The sequence below is a fragment of the Carlito syrichta genome, unplaced genomic scaffold, assembly GCF_000164805.1.
Source record: "Carlito syrichta isolate Samal-C Ts95f unplaced genomic scaffold, Tarsius_syrichta-2.0.1 Scaffold303683, whole genome shotgun sequence".
Taxonomy (NCBI): Eukaryota; Metazoa; Chordata; class Mammalia; order Primates; family Tarsiidae; genus Carlito; species Carlito syrichta.
Genome location: NW_007247779.1, coordinates 215,417 through 227,992, shown reverse-complemented (window position 1 = coordinate 227,992; position 12,576 = coordinate 215,417). Strand labels below are relative to the sequence as shown.

The 12,576-nt window shown below is 45.9% G+C and overlaps 1 protein-coding gene across 1 annotated transcript in view; it reads left to right on the top strand.

The window, feature by feature from the left end:
- CBR3 (carbonyl reductase 3) overlaps positions 1–3,858 on the top strand; it is a 10,717-nt gene extending 6,859 nt beyond the window's left edge. The window contains 2 exon segments of the mRNA XM_008059066.2: positions 3,359–3,609; positions 3,611–3,858. Coding sequence (XP_008057257.1) covers positions 3,359–3,609; positions 3,611–3,796 — 437 coding nt within the window. The 3' untranslated portion in view covers positions 3,797–3,858.
- The last annotated feature ends 8,718 nt before the right edge of the window (positions 3,859–12,576 follow it).

Below are 12,576 nucleotides of genomic sequence, written 5' to 3'. Positions count from 1 at the left end.
AAAAAAAAAAAAAAAAAAAAAAATATTATAGAGACAAGGTTCGCCAAGTTGCCCAGGCTGGTCTCGAACCTGCAGGCTCAGGGAATCCACTCGCCTGATTTTTTTTTTTCTTTTGGTAGAGGTGAGGTCTTGCTAGGTTGCCCAGGCTGGTCCTGCCTCAGCCTTCCAAAGAGCTGGGATTACAGGCATGGGCCTCAGTACCTGGCCCAAAGTGCTGGGATTACAGGCTGAGCTTCTGAGCCAGGCCAAGCTGTAAAACATAACCTCAAAGAAAATTACAGATGCTTGTCGACTTACAACGGTGCTATGTCCTGATAAATCTGTTATAAATTGAAAATATCGTAAGTCAAGAATGCACTGACATATCTAATCTACCCAACATCCTATCTTAGCCCAACCTACCCTAAATGTGTTCAGAACACTTACATTAGTCTACATTTGGGCAAACTCATTTAACATAAAGTGTTGAATATCTCATGTAACTCATTGACTATTGTACTGAAAGGGAAAAACAGAATGGTTGCATAGGTACTCAAAGTATGGTTTTTACTCCATACGTATTACTTTCGCACCAATCAGTAAACAAATCCAATTAGGTGGAACCACAGTTAAGTCGGGACTGTCTATTTCGCTTGCTTATTTGTTCCAAGCTTCTGAGTAAATAGGTTAGGCAACAATTAAGCCACTAGAGAGAGCTATTTGCCCACTCTTTCTAAAATGCAGCAGCAGGTGTTTCAGCACCAGCGGGACCACCTGGACTTGGAAGGTGGTGTGGGTGGTGTGGATGCAGGGGTGATTGGACCCATCCAGTTGATGAGGCTGACGGTCACCCCCTGACCTCTTTCCCAGAGGTATACCTCAGATCAAAAAGGACAACTCCACCCCTTATGAGGATTTTTATTTCTTCGAAGGCATAAAGTAGCTTCTATAATTTGTGTTTCTCTTTCTTCCTGTTCCTTTTAAATTGAATTTCTTGTATCAGTCAAGTGACTAGAAACAAAGCTGTTTAGAAGTAATGAAGGACACAACATCACCGACCCTGGATTAAAACAAACGAAAACTATAACAGAACATTATAGTAGATCATAGTGTTTGCACAGTGATATCTTGAATGATCACAATTGTAGTTATGTAGGTGAATGCCCTTGATACACACACACACACACACACACACACACACACAGAGAAGTATTTAAGAAGTATTAAGGCTTACAATATCTGCAACTTTGAGCTACAGAGGGAGAAAACAAACGTGGAAAAGGTTAAAACCGGTGAACTTAAGTGAAGGGTATATCAGTGTTTATTGAACTATGCTGCAACTTCTCTGTAGTTGCAACTTTTCAAAATTAAAAGTTAGGAAAGAAATAACTGTTTCCATTGAGAGAAAGAAGAAGAGGAGGAGAAGAAGAAAAGGAGACACAGAAGCCTTAGGTACCTAGGGGACAGAGTAGGTGCCAGTTTTCTTTACTTTTCTTCTTTTTTTTTTTGAGGTGGAGTCTCACTCTGTCGTCCAGGCTCACGGCCACCACAGCCCGGACCTGCTGGGCTTAGGCAATCCTTTGCCTCAGCCTTCCAAGTAGCTGGGACTATAGGCACATGCCACCACGTCCAGCTAGTTTTTGTGATTTATTGTAGAGAAAAGGTCTAGCCAAGTTGCCCAGGCTGATCTTGAACCCCTCGGCTTAGGGAATCCTCTTGCCTCAGCCTCCCAAAGTGCTGGGATTACAGGCTGAGCCACCGTGCCAGGCTGGTGCTAGTTTTCAAGGACAGAGTGAGGGTATCTCTGCATGGGATTGGGCATAAAATACTCAGTAGAATATGCAGCCCCCAGATGTGTATTTATGGTGAATGCCACTCAGAAAATGAAATAAAACCCAGTGTTCCTATTGTATGCAGAAAATGCGGGATCAGAATAATATGTAGGCAAAGAAGCCCTGAAAACTTGTGTTTTGGGCTGTGGGATGAAATGTGTAAATTCACTTGTTCACTGGATTTTGGATTTCCACCAATACTGCAGATTGCTGGCAACTTTGGCCCGTGAATTTGTTTTTATGGACAAAATTGTCTCAATAGTAGTTATGAATTGCGACCAACATGAAAATTTATATTAATTTCATGAATATTAATATATTATTATTAACTATGGACTAAAAAGTAATGAAATCAAAACCAAGATGGCAAATCAACCCACTCTGTGAGTGGATGTGTCCCTCTCAAAGGGTAGGCAGGGTCATCCCCAGGTATCACCTGGCCCTGGTTTTGGCTCTGAGGAATAGAAGCAGCCCTGGGAAATTGTGCAAATCTAGGGAATTGAGACCCAAAGTCCCCAGGGTAAAGCATGGTCCCTCAGGAAGCAGATTCATAAGCACCTGGAGTGTGTATGCTGGGGAAAGAACAATTTCATAAAACTGCCTGATGAATCTACAAATACACCACCCCACCCACCTCATGGAGACTCACTGCAGGAGGGAGCCCCTGCTACTGTTGGAGATAGGGTCTTCTTCTTGTGAGAACGGTGGTCAAAATATGTTAAAACCTATGGTTGGGCCAGGCATGGTGGCTCACACCTGTAATCCCAGCACTTTGGGAGGCAAAGGCAGGAGGATTGCGTGAGCCCAGGAGTTGAAGACCAGACTGGGCAACATAGTGAGACCTCATCTCTACAAAAAAATTTTAAAATGAGGTGGGTGTGGTGGCACATGCCTGTAGTCCCAGCTACTCATGAGGCTGAGGCAGGAGGAATTCTTGTGCTCAGCAGGTAGTGGCTGCAGTGAACTGTGATCTTGCCACTAACTTCAGCCCGAGTGACAGAGTGAGACTCCAACTAAAAAACAACAACAACAAAAATAAAACCCAGAAAAACAAGAAACAAAAACCATGGCTGCACAGATGTTATGCCTTCTAGAGTCACCTTTTGGGTTTTTTTGGTTTGTTTTTGTTTTTGTTTTGTTTTGGTTTGGTTTCTATGAGTTGGAGTCTCACTCTGTCACCCAGACTGGAGTGCAGTGGCCACTCCCAGCCACCGCAGCCTCGATCTGCTGGGCTCTGGCGATCCTTCCGCCTCAGCCTTCCAAGTAGCCGGAATTACAGGCATGTGCTACCACGCCCAGCTGATTTTTTGATTTATTGTAGCGATGAGGTCTCGCTGCCCAGGCGGGTCTCGAACCCGCGGGCTCAGGCAATCCACTCACCTCAGTCTCCCAAAGGCGCGGGATTACAGGCTGAGCCACCCAGCCCGGCTACCTTTTGTTTTTATCAGCAATTAAATCTGCCCCAGGACTTAATTGTGTATTTGGTATCTTCAAGCAGCGATTGTTTCTTTGTGACATGCTTTCATGATTTTACCATTCTGTTTCAGGGAGAGTGGTGAATATCAGTAGTTTGCAGGGTTCAAAGGCTCTTGAAAACTGCAGTGAAGATCTGCAGGAAAAATTCCGGAGCGAATTACTCACAGAGGGGGACCTTGTGGACCTCATGAAAAAATTTGTGGAGGACACCAAAAATGAGGTCCATGAGAGGGAAGGCTGGCCCAACTCAGCTTATGGAGTGTCCAAGTTGGGGGTCACGGTTTTATCGAGAATCCTGGCCAGGCGTCTGGATGAGAGAAGAAAAAGCCGACAGGATTCTGCTGAATGCGTGCTGCCCTGGGTGGGTGAAGACAGACATGGCCGGGGATTACGGCTCCAGGACTGCGGAGGAGGGGGCTGAGACCCCCGTCTACTTGGCCCTCCTGCCTCCGGATGCTACTGAGCCTCAGGGTCAGCTGGTCCGGGACAAAGTTGTGCAAAACTGGTGAATATCTGCTTTGGAGCTTAATGCTTAATAAATGTTGGTAGAATGAGTGACTGAATGAATGAATGAATGCTGACTTTGCGGTTTGATTCTATTTCGATCCTTGAAAAGGATTGTCTTCCAGGTACAGTGGCTCATGCCTGTAATCCCAGCCAGCACTTTGGGAAGCCAAGGCAAGAGGATTGCCTGAGCCCAGGGGCTCAAGACCAGTCTGGGCAACTTGGCGAGACCTCATCTCTACAATAAATACAAAAATTAGCCAGGTGTGGTGGCATGTGCCTGTGGTTCCAGCTACTTGGAAGACTGAGGCAGAAGGATCGCCTGAACCCAGCAGGTCGAGGCTGCGGTGGCCGTGAGCATGCCACTGCACTCCAGTCTGGGTGACAGTCTGAGACTACAATTCAAAAATATAAAATAAAAATTAAAAAGAGAAGGAATGTCCATTTGAATCTTCCTGGGAGAAAGGTGCATGCTTCTGGAATCTGGAGCCAAATGACTTTGCTATGCCAAACCCTTTAGCCTGAGAAGGAGAAGAATGTAGTGTCAAATTTTCATGGGCATCAGGATCACCTGGAGGGCTGGTTAAACCAGATTGCTGTTCTTGTCTTCAGTGTTTCTGACTCAGTAGGTTTGGGATGAAACCCAAGAGTTTTTGCTTTTCTACCAAGTTTCAGGTGATGCTGCTGGTCCGGGGACCACACTTTGAGAACCACTAATGTAGTGAGTGGTCTTAGAACTGTTGGATCTTGACCACTCTCTGGTCATTCCTTGCTGTTTCTTGTTTGTTGATCTTGCAAGGATAATAATTTATCCTCTGTTTCCTTAGCTCTGTGACCTTTCTTTGCACCTCACCCTGCTTTGTTATATTTGAGTGCATTTTTATTGGATCTTATGCTTATAAAGTAGTAAAGGTTAAAGGACTCTGGAGGAATGTCCTTTTTCATTGGGACATGATTTATTCAATAATAGGTTTAGTTTTTTGTTTTGTTTTGTTTTTGAGTCAGAGTCTCATTCTGTTGCCCAGGCTGGAATGCAGTGGCATGATCATGGCTCACATCAGCCTCAACTTCCTGGGCCCAGGTGAGCCCCCCAACTCAGCTTCTCAAGTAGCTGGGACTGCAGGTGTGCACCACCACATCTGGCTAATTTTTTTAATATATTATAGAGACAAGGTCTTACCATGTTGCCCAGGCTGGTCTCAAACTCCTGGGCTCAGGCAATCCTCTCACCTCTGCCTTCCAAAGCACTGGGATTATAGACATGAGTCACCGCGCCCAGCTGATACTAAATTTTTCAGCTAGGTTTTGCATCTTGCATTACATCCTAGAATGTTTGCAAGGTTGCCCTCCACCTCTTTCATCTGGTTCTACCTTCTGCTTCATCAGTGTCCAGACCATCTCTTTGCTCTAATACATGCTGATGTCTTCTGTCAACCTGTTCATATGCTGCCCCTCACCGAACTACAGCCCAAGGTGAGTCTAGATGACTCCTAGAGCCCCATTTATAGTCTCTATGACAACAGGTGAGCCTACATTCACTGCTTTCAAATGGGATTGGTTTTGCAACTAGGCATCCTGGCTTCCAGTTATACCCTGTAGAAAAAAAGACTTGGACACCAAAGGAGCTTATGAAAGAGAAGAAATGTACTTGCAGAGATTTGTGAAGGAGTCAAGACTTCAGCAAGAATGGCTTGTCAAACAACAGCAAAAGTTCAAAGGAATTCAAATTTGAGGCGGGCACTGGGCTCATGCCTGTAATCCCAGCAGCTTGGGAGGCCAAGGCAAGAGGAACACTTGAGGCCAGGAGTTCAAGAAAAACCTGGGCAACTTATTGAGACTCCATATCCACAAATATCTTTTTTAGAAATTAACCAGGCATGGTTGTACACCTGTAGTCCCAGCTATATGGAAGGCTGAGATGGAGGATCACTTGAACCCAGGAGTTGGAGGCTGCAGTGAGCCATGATTGTACCACTGTACCCTAGCCTGGGTGACAGAGCAAGGCCCTGTAAAAGCAAAACAAATGTTATGTAACAATGGAAAAAATACAAATGGAAAAAAAACCCCAACAAATTGTCAGATTTAAAAGTTTATCATAGGCTGTTCACAGTGTGCAAGAAAAACATTGACACTTGACTATCATATCTACAAAGGTCACATGATATCTCCTGACATCATCATTGCAGACATAAGGGATAATGCTGTTTTCCCTTAGAGAATGAGTACAGTATGTAAATGCTCAAGTTTCGTTTGTTTGGGGGACCAGGACTAAACAGAGTGACTATGTTATTTATGGTTCACCAGCGGATGTAGGTGTTTACTTTTCTTAACTCTGATTCACGATGGCAGCACCTCCAAGTGTCAATCTAACTCTCACAACCCTCACCTCACTTTTTCATCCTCTTGGGTTAGAGGGAAGTCTGCACCCCATTCAGACTGGACTTAATTTCTTTCAGCCCATTTCTACATCACTAACTAACTCCAACATGCTCTAATTATATTCCTCTCAGGCCAAATCTCCTAAGACATTTTTAATGGCTTCTTGTCTGGCTCTAAAAACATTTTAGTGGCTCTGCAGACGTCTCCTGACTATCTTCCGTATTCTGATCTCCTTCTGCAGCCAAACTCCAGAGCCCTGCTCGTGATGGGCAATAACTCAGGACCCACAGAGTACTTCAGGCTCTGCCTGATGAAACCACAGGCAGGAAGTGCACGAGGCATCAGGCCGGTTGCTTATATTTCTTATTTCCCTTTTTCTTTAGTCAGTCATTTGTGGATAAACATGTAGCCCACTTAGAAGACCCTCAACTGTCAAGCACTGGTTGAAATGATTTCTCTCCCTCTCTTTTTTTTTTTCGGAGTCTCACTCTGTCACCCAGGCTGGAGTGCAGTGGTATCATCTTAGTATCTCTTAGAACTCAGGATTTCAGGAATGTTCTGACACCAGGGAAGGGATGCTACCACTGTGGGAAGGGGAGTTTCTCTTTGAGCCACTCTGTTCCTGCTCCTTCTGGGGTAGCTTCCTTCTTCTCTACCTTCTTCTCTCCTTCTTCTCTTGCTCCTTAAACACCTGGGGTGGGACGTAGTCTCTCACAGTAACTGCTCTGACCCAGTCTAGTCGTTCCTCTTTTTTTAGAGGTAGGGCCTACAGCAGGAGCAGCCAACAGAGACTGGCAGGCCAAGTCACCTTGTGGCTGCTGCAGCTGCACACATGGAGAGGAAAAAGAGGGGAGGGCAGAGATCACATTTTGTAAAAGGGTGCTGGACAGACCATCCAACAATGGCCGATGGTCGTCCTTCTCGTAAGAGTGAGAGATGCCAGCACAATGGTTCATGCCTATAATCCCAGCACTTTGGGAGAGAATTGCTTGAGCCCAGGAGTTCGAGATCAGCCTGGGCAACGTGGCAGACCTTATCTCTTCAAAAAAATCAAAATTAGCCAGGCATAGTGGCACACTCCTGTAGTCCCAGCTACTTAGAAGTCTGAGGCAGAAGGGTCGCCTGAGCCCAGGACTAGAGGCTGCAGTGAGCTGTGAGCATACCACTGCACTCCAGCCTGAGCAACAGTATAAGACTCCAACTCCAAAAAACAAAACAAAAAATCCTAACTAATAAAAGTGCATTAAAATGTTTCATGGTATGCTATAGAAAAAAATAATTAGGCTTGGAATTAAAAGGCAATAAAAATCGTGAATCGACAACCCATGGCAGACGAGGATATTATGTCATGCTTACACTTTTCCAACATGATTTCACATAATTCTCACAATAGTTCTTCGCCTTAGTCTGTTTTGTGTTGTTATTATGGAGTATCGCAATTCATAAAGAAAATACATTTGTTTCTCATAGTTTTGGAGGCTGGGAAGTCCAAGGGCATGGCACCAGTGTTTGATGAGGGCCTTCTTGGTATGCTATACCATGGCGTAAGGGCAAGAGCGCAAGAGAGATCTCACAAGAACTGAAACCATCCTTTTGTCAGAAACCCATTCTGGAGACAATAGCATTCACACATTCATGAGGGAGCCCTCACGAATGGTGTCTTAAAGATCCTACCTCACAACACTGTTGCACTGGGGATTAAGTTCCCTACACAAGAACTTTGGGGGACACATTCAAACCATAGCATCCTTCAAGGTAGATATGTCATTTTTCAAGTGAGGAAATAAAGGCTTGGGAAGTTTAATTAACTTGTCCTTGGTCACATAGCTAAGAACCAGGATCACATCCAGGAATGTCTGATGCAAAGTTCCTTGGTGCCCAGTGCTTGGCACATTCAGCTTTTCTGATGAGTCTAGAGACCAGGGGTAACTTTCTTGGTATAATGAAAGGAGATGATACATTTAATCTAAGTGATCTGGTAGCCATATGGGTATTAGATCCCCAAATTAGTCTCTGTGTGAACTTTTCCATAGAACTTTAAATGAAATATCACTTAAATGCACCAGATGGAGCCAGTGGTTCTTTCCACATCAGCTTTTCTGTGATACATTTTTCTAGATTGATGCATATGTGGTAAGCTCTCACTCTATTGCCTAGGCTGGAGTGCAGTGGCATGGATCATGGTTTCCTGCAGCTTTGACCTTCTGGGCTTAGGTGATCCTTCTGCCTCAGCCTCCCAAATAGCTGGAAATACAGGTGCACACCACTACGCCCGGCTAATCAATCTTTCTTTCTTTGCCCGAGCTGGTCTTGAACTCCTGGATTCAAGCCAAGCTCCTGCCTCAACCTCCCAAAGTGCTGGGATTGCGGGCATGAGCTACCACACCTGACCAACATCAGTTTTAGATTTAGCCTTTTGACTTTTCCTTCACCTACTGAACTGCAACCAGGATTGGGACAGACCAGGAAGCTAGTGGAGACGAAACAGGTGATAATGATATGCATGACAAAGGTAAATTTGTTACAGCATGTCAACTGCGAATGGGCACAGCATAAATACAGAACTGCACCTCCACAAAGAGGAGTACAAGGAGTGCCAAGGAAATGAATGCTTTAGGGGAGGAGGTGGTGGCCACAGGGAACCAGCAATTACTACTGAGACAGTTGGAGCAGAAGTTAGAAATTGACTTCGAGAATCACCAATACCCTCAAATCAAAACTTAAATTGAGGCTGGGCGCAGTGGTTGATGTCTATATTCCCATCACTTTGGGAGGCCAACACAAGAGGATTGCTTGAGCCCAGGAATTTGAGACCAGCCTGGGCAACATGGTGAGACCTCCTCTCTACAAAAAATAAAATTAGCCAGGTGTAGTGGCATACACCTGTAGTCCCAGCTACTCGGGAGGCTAAGGTAGGAGGGTTGCCTGAGTTCAGGAGGTCGAGGCTGTGGTGAGCTGTGATCTGTGCCACTGCACTCCATCCTGGGAAACAGAGCAAGACCCCAACCCAAAAAATAAAAATAACAAACTCAGATTGCCTTTACCTGCCAATCAGCCTGTGCCAGAGAATGGAATAGACTCTGATTTCTTATGCCTTTACTGTCAAGGGGTTAAGGATTAAATTAAATTTGAAATGTCCCAGTTGGTTTGAGTATTATGCAAGGAACCTACTCTTTCAATATGTCTTAAACTGACATAGCTAAGTAGACTTTTAAAGGTGACAAGATAACCTGACTCAAGAAAACAGATTTCTTTCTTTCTTTTTTTTTTTTGAATCAGAGTCTTACTCTGTTGCCCAGGTTGGAGTGCATTGACACACTCACAGCCACTGCAGCCTCAACCTGCAGGGCTCAGGGGATCCTTCTGCCTCAGCCTCCCAAATAACTGGAACTACAGGCACACACCACCATCTCAGGCAATCCTCTTGCTACCACCTCCAAAAGTACTGGGATGACAGGCATCTTATAAAAATAAATGTTCAAGGCCAGGAGCGGTGGCTCATGCCTGTAATCCCAGCATTTTGGAAAGAGAAATTTGAGATCACCCTGGACAACATAACGAGGACTTGTCTCTACAAAAAGATTTAAAACTTAGCCAAGCATGTGCCTGTAGTCCCAGCTACTCGGGTGGCTGGGATGGAAGGATCGTCTGAGGAGGTTGAGGCTATGATGAGCATGCCACTGCACTCCAGCCTGGGCAACAGAGTAAGACTCTGACCAAGCTCACACCTGTAATCCCAGCACTTTGGGAGGCAGAGGCGAGAGGATTACCTGAGCTCAGGGGTTCGAGACCAGCCTAGGCAACATAGTGAGACCTCATCTCTACAATAAACCAAAAATTTAGCTAGGTGTGGTGGCACAAGCTTGTAGTTCCAGCTACTTGGAGGGCTGAGGCAGAAGGATCACCTGAGCCCAGCAGGTTGAGGCTGTGTTGGCCATGAGCATGTCACTGCACTCCAGCCTGGGCAAGAGAGTGAAACTCCAGCTAAAAAAAAAACACATCTCTGACCAAAAAAAAAAAAGTCAGAAAAGGAATACATATTCAACTCTTGATGTTATACATTTACTGTCAATCCTCATTACAAACTGAGTTGTTCTTTTAGTGAGTTACAAACTTGAATTTGTCAAAAGTAATTTAAATTAATCCCCCAACACACACCTGGAGTTCTTTATAAATAAGTGAAGTATAAATATAAGGCACATATTTTATATAAATATATTAGGATAAACTTGTACCTGGTGGCTTTGACACAGATAGACTGGTTCTCTCTCTTTTTTTTGAGTTGGAGTCTCACTCTGTTGCCCAGGTTGGAGTGCAGTGGCACGTTCATGGCCACCACAGCCTCGACTGCTGGGCTCAGGTAATCCTTCTGCCTCAGCCTTCCAAGTAGCTGGAACTACAGGCGCATGCTACTATGCCCAGCTAATTTTTTGATTTATTGTAAAGACAAGGTCTTGCCAAGTTGCCCAGGCTGGTCTCGAACCCCTGGGCTCAGGCAATTCTTTCACTTCGGCTTCCCAAAGTGCTGGGATTACAGGCTTAAGCCACCGCGCCCAGCCCTCTCTCTCTTTTTAATGGTGAGTGTAAAGTGGCTCTTTCATTTCTTTTTGTTCAGTGCAGTGTGGAGTGTGGTAAGGATTTAAAGAACCTAAAAAACAAACAAACTTGCTTCCCAACTCTTTTGCTGTTTTTGTAAAAACAGAGAAGTCTATCATATTTTCATTAGGAAACAATTTTCATGAAATTAACCTTTTTCCTACTAAGTGTGACCCAATCTTTTTAGTCTTTCTCTGCTTTTTTATTTTTTATTTATTTATTTTGTAAAGATATGGGGTATAATTCAGGGTTAGGTATACAAATGTTCATTATGCAGGTATCCTTGTTGATAAGGTGTGCCCTTCCTTCCCCTGGCAGTTTCCCTCAACTGCCAATCCCACTCCCCCTCTCCTGGCAGTTTCCCACTACTGCCAATCCCTTTCTTATAGTATTATGATAATTGTTCAAGGTTCGCTTATGAGTAAGAACATATGGTACTTTCTCTAGTTCTATTTTAAATCCATCCCTAAAATTGACCACTAGAGGATTTACATCTGGGGCACTTGGTACATGCCAAATGGATATGGAAGCAGACTCAGCAGCCTGGCTAGGCCAGAGTTCCGGCAATCCAAACTATTAAGATATTCTTGGTGTTTGGAAGGAGGTAATAGATCCACTTTGAAATCTGATACAAACTATATACCCTTTCCCCAGAAACATGCACATGCACAAAGTGTTCTAAATAATTTTCAAGTGTTCATGGACCTGTTCCACCTCCCAGGCTCATTCATGGACGGCCTAGACTTCACAAACGCCAGACTAGATCTGAAAATTTCTAAAGGCTCCTCATGGGACAAAGTGAGAGAGACCACTGTAAAAATTACAACCTTAATCAACAGGTGGCATTGTTTGGGCTGGCTGAGGGCCCCAGCTGGGGCAATCAGGAGAGGGCCGATGTTCAGGTGAGCTGTCTGACTCCCAAGGTCTCAAGGTGCGTTTTGTCCTTCTACTGCCAGGCGGGCTGGACCCTCCAGGTCCGAAGGTTCGGGAGGATGACAGTAAGGCGTTAGGATTTGGCTGGAACTATTAATGCTTTCTCTGGTTGACATTAAATTCTCCTTCCTGAGCCCCAGCCCACAAGATGAGCTCAGTCCAGGAAGGAATGAGGGTCAGAAAGATGAGGCTTGTGGGGACGAGGGTCCCAGCCCCGAGCGGTTATGGCAGAGTTCATTCTGACTTCTCCCCAGGGAAGGGGTTTGGGTGTGGTCCAGATGGAAAGGATGGGACGAGCCAGGTGCCGTGCACCCTTCTCGCTTCTCCTTTTCTGTAACTCCAATGCACTTTCGAGAGCCGAAACACAGGTGGGCGAATTGGCAGGCAATGACCAATGTCCCCTTCCATTCGGTTTTGTCGAGAGAGCCTCAGATGAGGGGTGGGCGTCACCCCGCCCGCCCACCTGTACGAGGCCTACTCTGGAGCAGCCTGGCTGTGAAGCGACGCCCATGGCGGGGAAGTTGAGGAAGACTCAGGCTCCGTTGACTAGGAGGCGACGGCGACAGAACAAGCCCTTGCTCTGAGGCCCCGTCTCTCGGCCCCGCCCCGCCCCGCCCCCAAAGCCCGATCCCCTGAGCCCAGCCCCCGCTCAACGAGCACCCGCTGCAAGTCCCGCCCCTGTAGCCGACATCCCGCCTCACGACCCGCCCCCGAGCTCTGATGGCCCACCTTCCGGCCCCGCCTCCACGCATCGAGGCTCCGCCCTCTGGCCCCGCCCGCCTAGCGCCCGCCCCTCGCGCGCTGAGGCCCCGCCTCCCCTCCCGGAGCAGCGACCGCTGGGGCTCGGGTGCGGCGTTTCCTCCGCTGTTCTGGTTCC